The sequence below is a fragment of the Pinus tabuliformis genome, chromosome Q (assembly GCF_031772625.1).
Source record: "Pinus tabuliformis cultivar Carrire ecotype Pingquan chromosome Q, CPIR1, whole genome shotgun sequence".
NCBI classification, from domain to species: domain Eukaryota; kingdom Viridiplantae; phylum Streptophyta; class Pinopsida; order Pinales; family Pinaceae; genus Pinus; species Pinus tabuliformis.
Window position 1 is genome coordinate 99,800,886 of NC_142296.1, and position 15,321 is coordinate 99,816,206.

At 38.5% G+C, this 15,321-nt stretch overlaps 1 protein-coding gene across 6 annotated transcripts in view; it reads left to right on the forward strand.

The window, feature by feature from the left end:
• The window catches only part of LOC149218424 (mediator of RNA polymerase II transcription subunit 15a-like), a 261,002-nt gene extending 246,233 nt beyond the window's left edge, over positions 1-14,769 (forward strand). For 2 of the 6 annotated variants that reach the window (XM_089383970.1, XM_089383968.1), the window contains exons 10-11: positions 12,966-13,040; positions 13,341-14,769. In XM_089383970.1, the coding sequence (XP_089240096.1) occupies positions 12,966-13,040; positions 13,341-14,606 (1,341 nt within the window). In that variant the 3' untranslated portion in view covers positions 14,607-14,769. Of the gene's footprint in view, positions 1-7,419; positions 7,656-9,196; positions 9,309-10,627; positions 10,746-10,976; positions 12,093-12,328; positions 12,400-12,965; positions 13,041-13,340 lie in introns of those variants that run through there. The other 4 variants (XM_089383971.1, XM_089383972.1, XM_089383973.1 and 1 more) reach the window with 4 other exon arrangements.
• Positions 14,770-15,321: the final 552 nt, after the last annotated feature.

The following is a 15,321-nucleotide window of genomic DNA, read 5'->3' on the forward strand; positions in this document are numbered from 1 at the left end:
TGTGTGATATACTTTTTCAATCTCTAGCTGTGGCAAAATTTTCCGGAAGAAGCTCCATTAATCAATTTCTTTACTATTGAGATGACTAGTTGAGAATCACACTCCACAATCGGCCTAGAGAAGCCTTGTGATGATGTGATAACAAGGCTAGTCTCTAGAGCTAAAAACTCAGTTGCATTGTTACTTGAATGTCCCATACTATTTGCGAGTAAGAACTCTAGTTTCCCATGGTTGTAACGAAAGATTCCTCCAAAACTAGTAGAACCTAGATTGCCTTTAGATGCCTTGTCAAAATTAAGTTTAAGAAATCGAAGGGGAGGAGGGCTCGAAGAGGCCAGAGGACTAGAAGATGGGTTTCTTGGAGGAAAAGGATGGATAGAAGGAGACGAAGCAATTGGAGATAACATAGGACATGAGATATATGTAGTATTTATTTTGATGTGTTTAGTAGGTGTTTTTTTTACTTTTGAGTTAGCCATATAATTATGGCTTAGGTTGATTTGTAATATTTGTATGTAATATAGATATGATATTATTTGTATATACTTTTAAGATCAAAGTTTAGTTAGGCATTAAATTAATATATGATATTTTCTTGTTTGTGGGAAAAAATATTTATTATTTGATTTCACTGCTTAAATGTTATCCACTAATGCTTATTCACACATAATATTAGTAAGAGGAAACCACACCACTTGGAAAGGAGGCAAGTTTTCACTCTTACAAAATATCTTTGAGTATGAGGTTGTTAACCTATTCCCTTGCATCTAAAGAAGACAAGATTTTAACCAAACATAAACAATTTTAGGATATACTCCAAATCCACGCTACAATCAAATTATACATCTATAATAAATAATTTTTTTCTATGTGGTTCATGGACTAATATTTTTTTTTTCTATGTCGTTCATGGACGTTGGTGCTGCTACTTCCATGGCATATCCACCCGAAGGTTTCTATGTGGTTGATGGACCTCGAAGATCAGTGACCGCTACGGCTACTTCCATGGCATATCCACCCGAAGGTTTCTATGCGGTTCATGGACCTCGGAGATCAGTGACCGCTATGGCTACTGGCAGATCCACCCGAAGGTTTCTATGTGGTTCATGGACCTCGAAGATCAGTGACCGTTACGTCCATGAAATATTTGTACCAAACAGATCCATCTTAAAAGATCACTTTTTATCGGCTCAACAACAAAATCTAACCCCAAAAGTATCCCAAAAATTAAAACCATGAGTTCTAAATAGCAAATATATTTTAATTACAAAAACTTGAGTAATTAAACTAACCCTAAAAAATTATATATCTATAATAAATAAATATTCAATATTTTAAAATAAAAATATTTTACCTACCAAAACCCAATTGGAAAATACCGAAACACATTAGTTAAAAAACTTGGTAACGAAGTCCACTGGGAGTCAAAGAATCCACACAATAAATCCGGTTTAGAGTGGTTCCTCGTCTGTGTTTTCATGACTTGAGACATTGGGCATCCAATAAAAAGGGCGCTAACGGCGAAGCAACAAATGGGAATCACGGGCGCTGAGTGGTTGGTGGGTACGCCAATGGACACGCGTATTGCATTTCATAACAGCCAAAATTAGGGCAGTAACAAGAGCGTAGATTCGGAAAAGGGGTTTTTGACGATGAGATTCCAATCCCAGTTCTGTAGTCCAACCTCACAAGTCTCCTTATACTGATTCCTTTACGTCCACACACCGGATTCAATCCAAATTCTCGTCGATCCGGATTCTGTCATAGAAATTTCTCTGCTATAGAGCTTGGAGTGGAGTTTCTGCTCCAGGACACAATAGAAAATAGCGACTCCAGGTTTTGCCCCTTATCCCTACAGGTAGAGGCCCAGAACGGTAAAAATCGCTCTAATATCAGTTACCCGTGAGAAACCCTACGGGAGTCGAATCTGTCCCAGACATTGGTGGCTAATCGCTTTGTTACAGTCTTGTCCACAGAATCCCTACAGGTAGAGGCCCAGAACGGTAAAAATCGCGAAAATATCAGTTACCCGTGAGAAACCCTGCGGGAGTCGAATCTGTCCTGCCCAGTTGCAGATTGCGACTCTTCGGTATCAGACTCCCGAATTGCTTCATTGATGTTGGTGGTTACTCACTTCTTCCCACCTGTTCCAATCTGGTCTTTTGGGTTAAGGCATTCAGAAGTGAAGTAAGGCATTCACTTCTGAAAAATGGCTGCACTCACACTGGGGTCACCTCTGACAAACATATATTCAGGGCATCTATGAGCAGAGCAACGTGGTGAGCAGTGTGGTCAGAGCAACATGGTGAGCAGGGTGGTCAGCGATATAAGCAGAGCAGTGTGGGCAGCAGCGATCGCAGCGAGCAGCGAACAGTGAGCAGTGTGAAAGCAGGGAGTTTTTATGCAGTGGAAGTATTGAGCAGCGAGCAAGCAACAACAAATGCATTCAAACATGACAAAGGAACCATAAATTTCAGAACATGTGGAGACAAATGATTTAGGACAAGTGAAAATTGCCTCATCCGCCAACGCTGGGAGGTGGGTTTGAGTCAATGCCAAACAATATCGGGGCATTTTAAAACGAAGAATAGCCCATCTAAAATGGGAGCAAACAAGGAAGAAACAGTGTAAAAAGAAAAGTAATCGAGTCTTTCGCAAAAACACTCAAACAAGTCTCTTCCGCAAGCACGTGGCAACAAGAAGTCCAAAGGAAAAACCATTGATGATTTTGCCTTGTATAGTCCCACATCCACACCTCTCCCCTGGTCATCTGATCTTTATGTGAAAGAATTGTTAAATGCAAAACAAAGGTAGGAGGTTTTAGAAGCTAAAGGGCAGGAAAGAGATCATAAAATTCATATAATAATGGCTGAGAACAAGGCGTTAGCAGAAAGCAATAAAATTTTAGAAGAACAAGTGGCATTGCTACAGGAAGCTCTCCTGATAGGGAAGACAGAATGGCAACACATGAAAGTGGATGTGCAAAACATAAAGAAATCTGTAGTGGAAAGTACAGAGGTGGTGAATGTGAAATCATCCCAGGATAAAGGGAAAATGATTGTCCAAATAAACGACCATGAAGAGAACGCAAGAGAAGAAATGAAAGAAGATTCCACCAAAGTTTCCAAACTTGGGCTCAAGTTATTAGCAATTCTGCTAATAAGGAAGGAGAAACAAATATTCAGGTTGACAACATGCAAGATAGTGAAGGCAAGGAAAGGCAAAATAGGGCAGCAAACATAATTATTAAAGGGGTGAAAGACTATGGAAAAAATGAATGTACTCTTGACCTTGCAAGAGACTTCTTGAAAGACAAGTTGCTATGGCAAGGACAAATATGCCAAGCATGGAGGGTGGGTAAGTTTAACGGGGAGAGAGCCAGGCCCATAAAAGTCATTATGCCTAGCTTGCGTGATAAATATATTATTCTAAGCAAGAAACATCTCTTGAGGGGTTCTCGTTTTTTCCTAGAAGAAGATTTCACTGTAAAACAATAGGAGGAAAGAAGAGAGGAAATTTTAAAGGTTAGGGCAGCAAGAGATGAAGGAAAGAGAACATGGATTTATAAAGGCAAAGTTGTGATAGCGCAATTTGGACCTCCTTCCAGAACAAAGCAGCAAGATGGTAATAAAGAATAGGCAACAAACTCTTCAATAGGAAATCAGAAAGCAAGGTCAGTATGAGAAAACAGGGACAGACTCAAATGTGAGTCTTGCATGTCAAAATAAATAGCAATCAAGTCATACCCAAGTTTCCTTAAGATTAGTTTTTTGGAACTGCAGAGGTTACCCATGGAGACGAGGACCTGGGTTAAGGCCTATTGCGGAAAATAGAGACATAATTTGCCTCATAGAAACACATGAAAATGAAGGGTGCAAGACACCTTCGTTTGAAGGATACTGGAAGATGGCAGTGTGGAACAAGGTAGCAGGGAATGGCAAAGGGCACGGGGGTATCATGGTTTTAGTAAGGGAGAAAGAAGGTCGTCTCATTCAGTTAGAAAAATAAGACTCAAATAAGCAATTCATTTGGTTTAAAATATCAGAAAATGGAAACCATTTGTAGAATTGAGGCTTCTGTGATCCATCATAGTTATAAGAAGAATTTCGGCGTAAATCACATATAGAAAGACCTTTGTCGACGCGTTTCGAACCAACTAGTGTGGTTCATTGTCAGGACAAGTTGAAGAAACAGATCCAGTCTAGCATGTTAAATAGTCTAAGCAGAGACTCCAACGGAAACCACATCAGAATTGCAACATGTTATTTTGCGCCACATGTTTCAAAAATCTACAAAGGTAGAGGGCTTGACCACAAAGATCCATTTGCAGCTTTAAAAGCGGATATTGCAACATATTCTCAGCTAGGTGAAGTCCTTATAGTGGGTGATTTCAATGCTAGGACTGCAAGTGAGCAAGCTAGCATTCTTTGTTGTAAAGATGATTGTGATCCTATTTGGCTTACAGAATAAAGTAATCATCAATGGGAAAGAATTTCAGAGGACAAGGGCTACAATCTCTTTGGTGAACAATTGCTTACTCTATGTGGGGCCTTTGATTTAGTCATTTGTAATGGCTTGACTAGATGGGCAAAGTCCGGTAATTTTACTTGCAATACTTACAATGGAGCAAGTGTGGTAGATTATGTAATTTGCTCGCATGGTTTGTGTGAGAAAATGGAAGAAGTTTTGGTTGGAGATCAGCTGTGGGATTTGAAATCAGATCACAAGCCAATTTATTTATGTTTCTCTTGGATTGGAAAGAAACAATTAGAGTCAAAAATTCAGCATGTCCAACAAAATCTCCCATAGGGCAGAATTCTTTTGACCCCAAAAAATTGTAATACCTTCAAAATGACGCTAGAGAGGCTCTTTGAGAAGGAGAAAATTACAATTCACAACCTTCATAGTCATGAATTAACACATTTAATTCAATGCGCACTTGAAAAGTTTTTAAGAACAAAAATTAAGAAGTCTAAAACAAATTGCTTTCCGGTTAATGCTTGGTTTGACGAGGAATGCAAAAAGGCAAGGAGAATGTGGAAAGAGTCAAACAAGGAGCTCAAATCTTACAAGCATTTATTAAGCAAGAAAAAGGCTGATTTCATGGTTTCAAGGAGGGAAGAACTAATCTTCCTTGGGAAAAATAATCCCAAATTATTTTGGAATGAGCTCCAATCGAAAAAGATACAAATTGGAAATAATAGTACAGCTTCTAAATGGTTTGACTATGCAAGACAACTCTATGAGCAGGTTCCCAAGGTTGACCCTCCCCCCTTGGTCAACACTGATACTAAACTCTTCACAGTACAAGAGGTAGAGATGGGTATCAAGAAGTTGGGTGTTGGAAAAGCAAAAGACTTAGTTGAACTCCAAGCAAAATATCTAAAGTGGGGCTCAAAGATTCTTGCACCTCACATTACAAAAATCTTCAACAACATCATACAACAAGGGCTCCCCACAGATTGGACAACTAGTCTGGCAATACCTCTTTTCAAGAGCGGCGACGTCAATAATCCCTCCAATTATAGAACCATCATGATAAACCCTTTGTTTGCAAAGCTATTTGGAAGCATGCTAGAAAACAAAATTAGCAAGTGGGCAAAAGAAAGAGATAAGCGTGCTAAAGGGCAAGCAAGTTTTAGACCTAAGCATTCCACAGTTGATCATTGCATAACTTTAAGGCACATCATTGAAAAAGTTTGGGAGAAAAATGAAGAAGTCTTTTGTTGCTTTGTTGATTTCAGAAAAGCGTTTGACTCAGTTCCTAGGGATAAACTTTGGCAAAGAATGGAGGAACTTGGGGTTCCTAAACATTTGAGAGCAGCTGTGCATAGGCTGTATGAAGAGGTGAAAGTCAAAATTAGAACTTCAACAGGAATTTCTAAAAATTTTAGAAGCGATATTGGGGTCAAGCAAGGTTGCCCACTGTCTCCTACCCTTTTTGGTGTATATATCGACGAGCTTGAGGAATGGTTAAATTCGCAAGGGGGTGATGGTATCTATTTGTGCAAGTCTGTTATAAGGCTTCTTTTGTATGCAAATGACCTTATTCTGATTGCTAAATCGACTCTTGGTTTGTAAGAGCACTTACTATCCGTTGAGCATTTTTGTAGAAGTGTGGGGATGCAAGTCAATATCAGCGAAACGAAAGTAGTGGTCTTCTCTAAGAAAAGAAAGCATAACCAACATAAGTTCTACTTTGAAGGCAACATTTTGGAAGAAGTTGCGGATTACAAATACCTCAGAATTTATTCAACAAAAATCTAAGCTGGAATGGTTGTAGAAATAAAAGAACTTTGGGGGGTTCGAAAGCATTTTATGCTTTTCAAAATAGGTGTAAAGAGGCAGAGTTATGGGACTGGAAGACCACTCAAACTCTTTTTGGGCTTCTAGTGACTCCGGTGATTCTCTATGGTTGTGAACTGTGGGCTAGCAGTACCTCCGACATGTAGTGGAGACAAATTGAGAAAATTCAGAAGCGTTTGATTACAAACAAATTTAAGATTAAAAGTGCAGTTTCTTATGATATCTTGTTAAGTGAAACAGGGACTGCTCCTATTGAAGCAATTGCTATGGTGCGAGTCATAAGGTATTTAAAAAAAATTGAGCAAATGGAAGAGGGTAGATGGCCTAAGGTTGTCTTTAATGATAGATTGTGCAAGAGCAAAAAAACTTGGATGCAGCAAAATAACAAATGGTTTAGTAAATGGGGTATTTGCTTGAACGCGTGTCCCATAAACAACAAAGAGATAAAAACTTTTGTTATGGAAAAGTTCCACAAACGTACTTGGGATAAGGAGCTAGGAAGAAAGAAAAATTACTATATTGAAGTGTTTAATCCCACTCATAATCATCAACCAAAAGCATACATAGAGGCCAATATCTCTTGGAGGGCCAAAATTCTTATTGCTCAGGTAAGGACTAATTCTCATCAACTCCGTTGTGAAACAGGGCGCTGGAAAAGGCCAAAGGAAGTGTGGGAGGAAAGGGTATGCATTTTTTGATTTTCCGGAAAAGTGGAAACAAAAAAACATTTCATTTTAGAATGTGAGGCCTTCAAAGACAACATGGAAAGTTATGCAGATACGCTGGCAGCTAGCTTTTGGGATAATTTATTTAACGAGGGGTTTGTCGAGAAGATGGAAGCATTTATTGTGAAGCTTCACAAAAAAAAGCCGAATACATCAAGCAGATGAAGAAGCAATCTGTCCCATAAACTATCTTTAATGTCATGAACATTAAAATAATTTCTTTCTTTCTTCTTTCATTCTTTTTTATTTTTGTGCTGCACCGCTACCCGACACCAATGGTACTATGATTTATTTATCGTCGTCATCGTAGTTTTCTAATTTTTTAATTCGCGATGATATATTTATCGTCGTCATCGTAGTTTTCTAATTTTTTAATTCGCGTTTTGTGATAGATTCAACCACCCTCCCACGGCTTTCGGTCTTGGGGTCAACGGAAATTAACACCAAGGCGGACGGACCGCTTTTATCCGCTTTCTTTCTGTATAATATTGGTAAAAACCACGCACCCTCGCCCCAAATCCTCTGCACAACACTCCTTTCTCTTCGTTTTCCATAGCTGGAGAGCGCCATGGAGACCAACAACTGGAGGAATGAGGAATCCAGGCAGAAGATCGTCAATAAGATGTACTCAATCTGCTCACAACACCCATCTCTCTTGTTTTTTTTGTTTGGTGTTTTGATTTGGGTCATGGTCGATATTTGAATGTAGATTTGGGGTTTTATTGATTGATGATAGTTTAGGTGAGCTCAATCAATCCATAGACAATCTGCTTATGATTGTGGAATTTTAAATTATGTTTGGTTGGAAGGAGGAAGGGCTCTGGTATACTGCTATAGAACAGGACACAGTCTTGCCCTTTGAGAATACCAAATATCCCCATGCCTTCGTTGTTGAGCTTAATGCATTCATTCACTCTTGGAAATGATTATTTTGTTAAATACGTAGCAAGGAACGTTGGTCGGAGGGCTTCAATTTATTAGATCCAGGTTTGTGGGATATCGTTTTTCCAGAGATATAAAGGATATGCGATTTTCTCATCTTATAAATCAAATGGGCCGACACCCATATGAGCGAACTTTCTTTCTTCTGGACATGCAAAACAGGATTAATGGGCTTTTATCATTCACCCCCAGTTTGAGATGGTTTTGTTAAATGCTTTATTGGGGATTCTTTAGAGAGTTCCGAGGGTCATTAAAACTGTTATGAGTGAAACAAGATAAATTGCGATGATATCAAAATTTCTGGACAACCAGCGTGCCTAATAAGCGTGATGTTATGATTGAACCTTAAACTTTCCCAGACCACAATAAAAAATCAGAGGTTTTCTAGTGATTTATGTTCTCTGGTACAAGCTATGTTATTGTTTATACACCTGATTTATAAGCCACACATATAATTTTGCCTATCAAATAAGTAACTGTGATCAAGCTGCAAACTAGGATTTTATTTGTCTGATCATCTGATCATCTAACCAAAGAGATAAACAATTTTCAATTATTTGCAACCCAGAATTCTTTAGGGACACATGGTTTAGCATGCACATAGTCCTGGAATTCATCAAAAGGAAATGCCAGATTGAAGTTACAGTACATAGCTGAAGCACTGATTGTTGTTGCCTATTGATTACAAAGCCCAATAAATTAACTTGTCTGCCAATACTACATTGATAGGGTATATTTCTTTCTATACTTATTTGCAAGAGTTGTGTACTTGTAATTGATTAGAGGCTTAATGGGTTTTGGTTCTTCCAGCTTGTAGCAATTAGGGTATAATGAATAGTGAACTGGGATTGTTGTTTGGTTTGATTACCAGGTCTAGTTGGGTTAATGTCGAGATGGACAATTTTTATTTTCCATTTTTTGGATCAAGCATATCAATAATCAGACTTCTATACCTTGAAAAATGTACATCAAATTCCAAGCAATAAGCATTATTTTCACTGAGAAATTGCGAATGCACCAATTATTGGTGATCTACTTGAATTTGCTATCTGGGATTTTGTTAATTCAATTTACCTGATTGGTCTGTGAACTCTGTCAAAGCTATATGATCTTATGCAAAGAAATACTGGTCTTTCTAAGTTTGCAAAAACATCTTGCAATTGGTTGGTTTGCTAATAGAAACCATGAAAGTAGGTTTATAACGCTATTGTTATTTTGTGCAGAATGGACACTCTTCAGAGACACTTGCCACATACGGGTGCAGATGGAATGAATGAACTGAAAAAAGTTGCTTTGCGGTTTGAGGAGAAGATTTATACAGTCGCTATAAGTCAGGTGTGCTACTTCTCGCATTGGAATTGCAATGACTATTAGTTTTCTTCGAAGGATAGTCCATTTTATCAAATTTTGTTATCATGAAATGGTAACTGATGAACTTCTTTCTTCAAATTTGAATCGAGGGCATCTTTCAAAAATATCTTGTCTACGAATATTACCATGTAAATATATCTCCTTTCATACAATGTCAGATGCCATTGCCGTTTGAATACATATTGACATTTTACTGTGGCATATCTATATATATATATATATATATATATATATGTATTTATAGCAGTGTTTTAAAAAACGGCTGAGCTGACTCCGACTTGGCCGAGCCAGACTGAGCCAATGCCTGGCCGGGTCCGCTCGGTGGCCAAAACGGAACGGCAGGCCGGATTGTTACCGAGCCGGCCGAGCCATTGATCGACTCGGCCGGCTGGACTCTTTGAAAAAGATCCTGAAGCACATTTGTCAAAAGTTGTTCCGCCTCCTACATATCAACGGTTGGGTTGTTGTTTATTGCATATTTGTAGCCCTAAAGTAATCTATCACTGTGAGAAAGTTTTGAAAATTACAAGGCCAAAGTATGGTTATCCTAGTGGCATGAATTAGAAAACTGAAACAATGCATTGAGCCATACAATGTTTTGAAAAAGGCAAACGTTCTGGCAATGGACCAATAGATACATATTTACCTCTGATTGTTTGGAGCTTGACCATAATTAAATCAAGGGTTTTGAGACTTCATTAGGGGCAGATTTCTTGAAATCATCTCCAGCAGTCTAGGTAGAAGCATGAGATAGGCCATCCTGTAGCAAAGGCACAAATTTGAAGACATCTGTTGATCAGTTCATTGGCTTATCATTTGGGAAGCTATGATTGGTTGCAGAGAATTGGTATTATTGTTGTTGTAGTCTAGTGATTTTCCTTGGGCTGAGGCAGAAAAGAATCCTGGCATTGGTGGCTAAGTATGAACTTTGTATTGGACAGTGCACTGGGTGTCATTTTGATATAATGGATATATTCATGAGCCTACTTTGATCATATGTTGTCTTCTCTCTATATTCTAAAGCTTTGTCACTTGTGTTTGGAAACATGAATGGAAATCTTTAAAATTATGTTTTTTAATAAAAAAAAACATTTAATGTATTTTTTACAACAACCAAGTCATTGAAATCAAACCGGCCCAGTCGATACCGAGTCGGAGTCGGAGCCGACCCTCGGCCATTTCCGAACCGGAGTCGGAGTTTTAAAACACTGATTTATAGATATCTTGGTTCCGATGAAGAATTTCTTGATGGAGGATATTGATGTGCTCTTTATGCTTTGCAGCAAGACTATCTACGGAGAATATCTCTCAAGATGCTATCATTAGAATCAAAAGCTAATGGACCTTCGAATCATTTTCCGGGTAGTTCTCCTGGTAACAACCAGTGGCCTCTAGATCCTGGTGAGGGCAGTACAAAAAAGGTTAATCTGTTACACAGAAGACTGATTCGATTAGTTACATATAACTTTTATGTCTTCGTACTATATATCTGATATGTGTAGGTAAATACAATTTGTTTTACCAGGACGTTTCAAAAATATAAATTATTCTTAGCATTTTTCTAAGGGATTTTAATAAGTTTTATTATTATTTTTATTTTTTTTGTTTCATTGCTTTCTATGTTCACTGTAGGAGGTATGATGTTACGACCACAGATTAGAAATCAACAGCAAGCATCTGCAAATAATCTCCCATTGACTGGGCAACCTCAACCACAACAACCAATGCTCCAACAAAATCTGCAAAATAGCATATCTGCAGGTGGAATGCCGAGCTCAGCTGGTTTGGCACCTTCCTTGTCTTCGATTCCTAATGGTCTGCCACCTATGCAAGGAATGCCACATAATTCAATTAATAGCTCAACAAGTCAAGTTTTACCTCCTCTTCTTGCAAGCAATCAGAGGCAGCTACAATCAAGACAACAGCAGCAGCAGCAACATCAAATTTTTCAACAGCAGTTGCACCAACAGCAACAGGCTCTTCTGAACAAGAAGCTTCAACAGCAGTCTCAATTACAGCCATCATTTCTTCAACAGCAACAATCAGCCTTGCCACAGAGTCAGCTCCAGCCATCGCAGCAGGCTATGCTACAACCAGCTCAACAACCTGCTCTCCAATCAACTCAACAGTCTATTCTACAGCAATCCCAGCCCTCTATTCTACAACCTCCTCAACAATCTGTCCTTCAGTCAACTCAGCAATCTGCTCTACAACAAGCATCTCAGACTCCCCTTCAGCAGCATCAGCAATCTGCTCTACAACAAGCATCTCAGACTCCCCTTCAGCAGCATCAGCAATCTATGCTTAGGCAGCAACAATCACAGCAATCTGTTATACAACAGCAAGAGCAGTCTTCTATGGTCCAGCAGTCAATTCTACAACCACAGCAACAACACCAACAACTTTGCGGTCAGCAAAACATGCAGCAGCAGCAACACCAGCATCAAATTCACCAGCTTTTGCAATCCAAACATCAGCAAACACAGCAGACATCATCATCACTATTACAATCACAATCCCAGCAGTTGCAGCAACAGTCACAACAGCAGCAGCTTCTCTCTCAGCTCCAATCTCAGACCCAACCATTGCAGCAACAGCAGCGACTGTTACAGCAACCAAATCCAATACAGCAAGAGCTGCAAAGGCTTCAGACAACTGGTGGTTTGTTGCAGCAGCAGCAGCAACCGAGCTCTATTGAACAACAAAAGCAGCTATTACAACCGCACGGTCTGCCAGAGGGCTCTTCAAGTAAAATCCACTCATCCGCTTCATTTGCATTTTATATCCTCTATTCCCATTCAAATTGTGGTTAAGGCGTTAATCAACTTTGATGATAGTTATCGACCATCTCCAGTCCATATCTGTAGGGCATATCTGACGTAATCTGAACATAGATGAAATATATCCATTTGTACATTCTTCTGATTTTTCATATCAATAAAACTGTTTTGTGGCCTTATATGGGGTAACTCTTGGCTTTCCAGCATCAATGGAATCATCAGGTCAAACTGGACAACCAACTGCTGCTGACTGGCAAGAGAAGGTTTATCAGAGAGTAAGATTTTATACATTCTAATTCTTCTTAAAATTGCAATTTGGTTTTCAGCGTTGGTGTGGGTGTATGTATCTTCATATTTTCACAATGATTGGTTTTCTATATGTCTGTCTAAGAGCTCTTTTTGTAAAGAATATTGGATTTTTGTTTGTTTGTTTGTTCTGGAGAGATACCGTGTCATCTTCACTATTTAACTGTTCACAACCATGAATGAATGCAGCAATCCATAAGAGATGCCTTCACACACCTAAACTATATGCTTTTTTCTTGCCCTTCTTTTTCAATCTGAAATGCCTTGAGAAATCATTTTTTCTTCTGAAAATGCATCTTATATTATATTGTTGAATGATAAAGAATACATCAACATACATCTTTAAACGAAGCTGTGATTATGTAGATTACTCTTCCCTGTGTAAGTGAGGAGAGCAAACGTATCTGCTTGGCTCCAATCTTAAGGTAGTCTACATCTTTTCTGATGTAGAGTCTCTTGAGAGTGGATGCCTTGACAAATTTTTGGTGTTCCATGAACAATTAAAGTAATAGAAATTGTTACGTTATTTTTGTAGCTACAAACTCTGAAGGAGATGTATTTTCCAGAGATAAAAGAATTGTTTACCAAACTTCAAACGAAATGTCAGCAGGTGTGTTTTCTTTTTTACCCTAACTGCTTTGACTGTTGTCTACTTAATAAAATGGCTTGATAGTATTATGAATATATGGCAAGTGAGACGTGAAATCATACAGTGAAGTAATCTAAATGATGTTGTCAGGGTAGGCTGGAGTTGTATTGACAATGCAATTCAAGTAGCCACTATTTTTGGTGATAAATCTTTGCATTTCATGCCTGTGTTTGACCTGTTTCAAAAAAGAATACCAATAGTTATGACAGTTTTCTATTTTAGTTCATTTTGGCTTGACCGCTCATAGAATTGTTGTTTTAGCAGCCCATGCAACCTGATCAATCCGAAAAGCTTAAGCACTACAAAACTACTTTGCAACGTATGATGGCATATTTTCAAGTTCCAAAGAGCAGTATTCCACCAGGGTTTAAAGAAGACAAGGTTGATGCTTTCGAGAAACAGATTCAAGCCATTCTGAACTCGTTTAAGCAGAGGAAATCTGCTCCACAACAACAACAGGGACAGCAACAACTTCCAAGCCAAGTTAACAACCAAGTGCAATCTATGCAACCACAAGAGAAGCATGTTAATCCACTCCAACAGATGAATTTACAGCCTTCAGTTACTTCAATGCAACCAAACAGCGTGACACCTATTCAGCACAGTTCCATGCCTCTGTTACAGCAATCTGGTGGACAAACATCACTCCAAAATATTTGTACTACGATGCAGTCTGCCACCAATCTAAATGCATCGCAAGGAAGTGGTGTAACTTCCTTGCAGCAGAGTTCATTAAACCATCTTCAACATAATAATAATATTAATTCTCTTCAGCAAAATAATGCTCCTCTTCAGCAGAATAATATTAGCTCCTTACAGCAGAATGGCATGAATTCTCTACAACAAAATAATATAAATGCTCTGCAACAACACCACCAAGTTCTAAAGCAGCAAGAAATGATGCAAGCACAAGCACAACTTAAGATACATCAGCAGCAGCATTTTCAACATCAGTTGTTGCAACAGCAGCAGCAGTATCATCTCCAACAGCAGCAGCAGTATCATCTCCAACAGCAACAGCAGCAGCAACAGCAGCATCTCCAACAGCAACAGCAGCAGCATCTCCAACAGCAACAGCAGCAGCAGCTGCTTCAACAACAGCAGCAGCAACAGCAGCATCTCCAACAGCAACAGCAGCAGCATCTCCAACAGCAACAGCAGCAGCAGCAACAAGCTGCTCAGTTGCAGGCACAGCTGCAGGCACAACAAATGCCGCAACTTCAACAAATTAATGAGTTGAGTAATGAATCAAAGACAAAAAAGTCTGCTGTTAAGCAAGCATTTATAGAGAACCACCATCCATTAAGTCGGTGTTCAGTTGATCAACAGCAGCAACAGCTGCTGCCTAAGACAGCGTCAGCACTTTCTGTTTCTTCACCTCAACTTCTCCAGGCTGCTTCTCCACAAGTCTCTCAGCAATCCTCCCCACAGATAGATCAACTTGAATATGGTCAAGTTGTAAAATGGTTGATATTGAGTGCAGTGATTGTGCTAATCATAATGTTATATTCTTCCATTATTTCCTAGTCTTCTTATAGGTCCTTAAGAAAAAAACATTGCAATAGTTTGTCTAAATATATGATATGTTAAAAGTTGAGTGATGTTAGTGTATAAGTCAGGAGATATGCTTGTGTAATGAACAGGGTTTGTATATGCAGTGGAAATATTCAGAATATCTGAAATATGTAAATATCCGTGTATAGGAGAAATAATATATTCATATAAGAATGTTGAAATGTATAAGAGATATGATATCTTGATTACAAATGAGGACCCATTTATATACCTAGGCAGGTGTTTTTCATGAAGGGTCATGTCCTTAGAGACATGTCTTTTCAGTATACTAATCATTATTAACTATTAATTATTAATTATTTATATTTATAACATTGTTTCCTCCTTTAAAAAAGATTTGTCCTCAAAGCTTATTGATGAAAATGTTTGATATCTTTTTTTTTTGTGTCTTAATGTCTCTTTGTCTTTTCATCTTGTGAAACTATTATTTGCGATAATTCAAAACGATATGAACTTTTGAGTGTGGTACAAAATTGTTGCACAATAAAATGATCTAGCCATCCCAAATTAATCATTTGTGGAGTTTTGCGGTCACTGGAAACTTGGAATGAATTGTTATCATAAGATTGGATTATTGTGACGTCGATATTTTTTGGAACATAAGTCACTTGTCTTTGGTCCGAGTGATATGGATTTCCAAACTGGTTGAGATGTCTACTTTTATGAT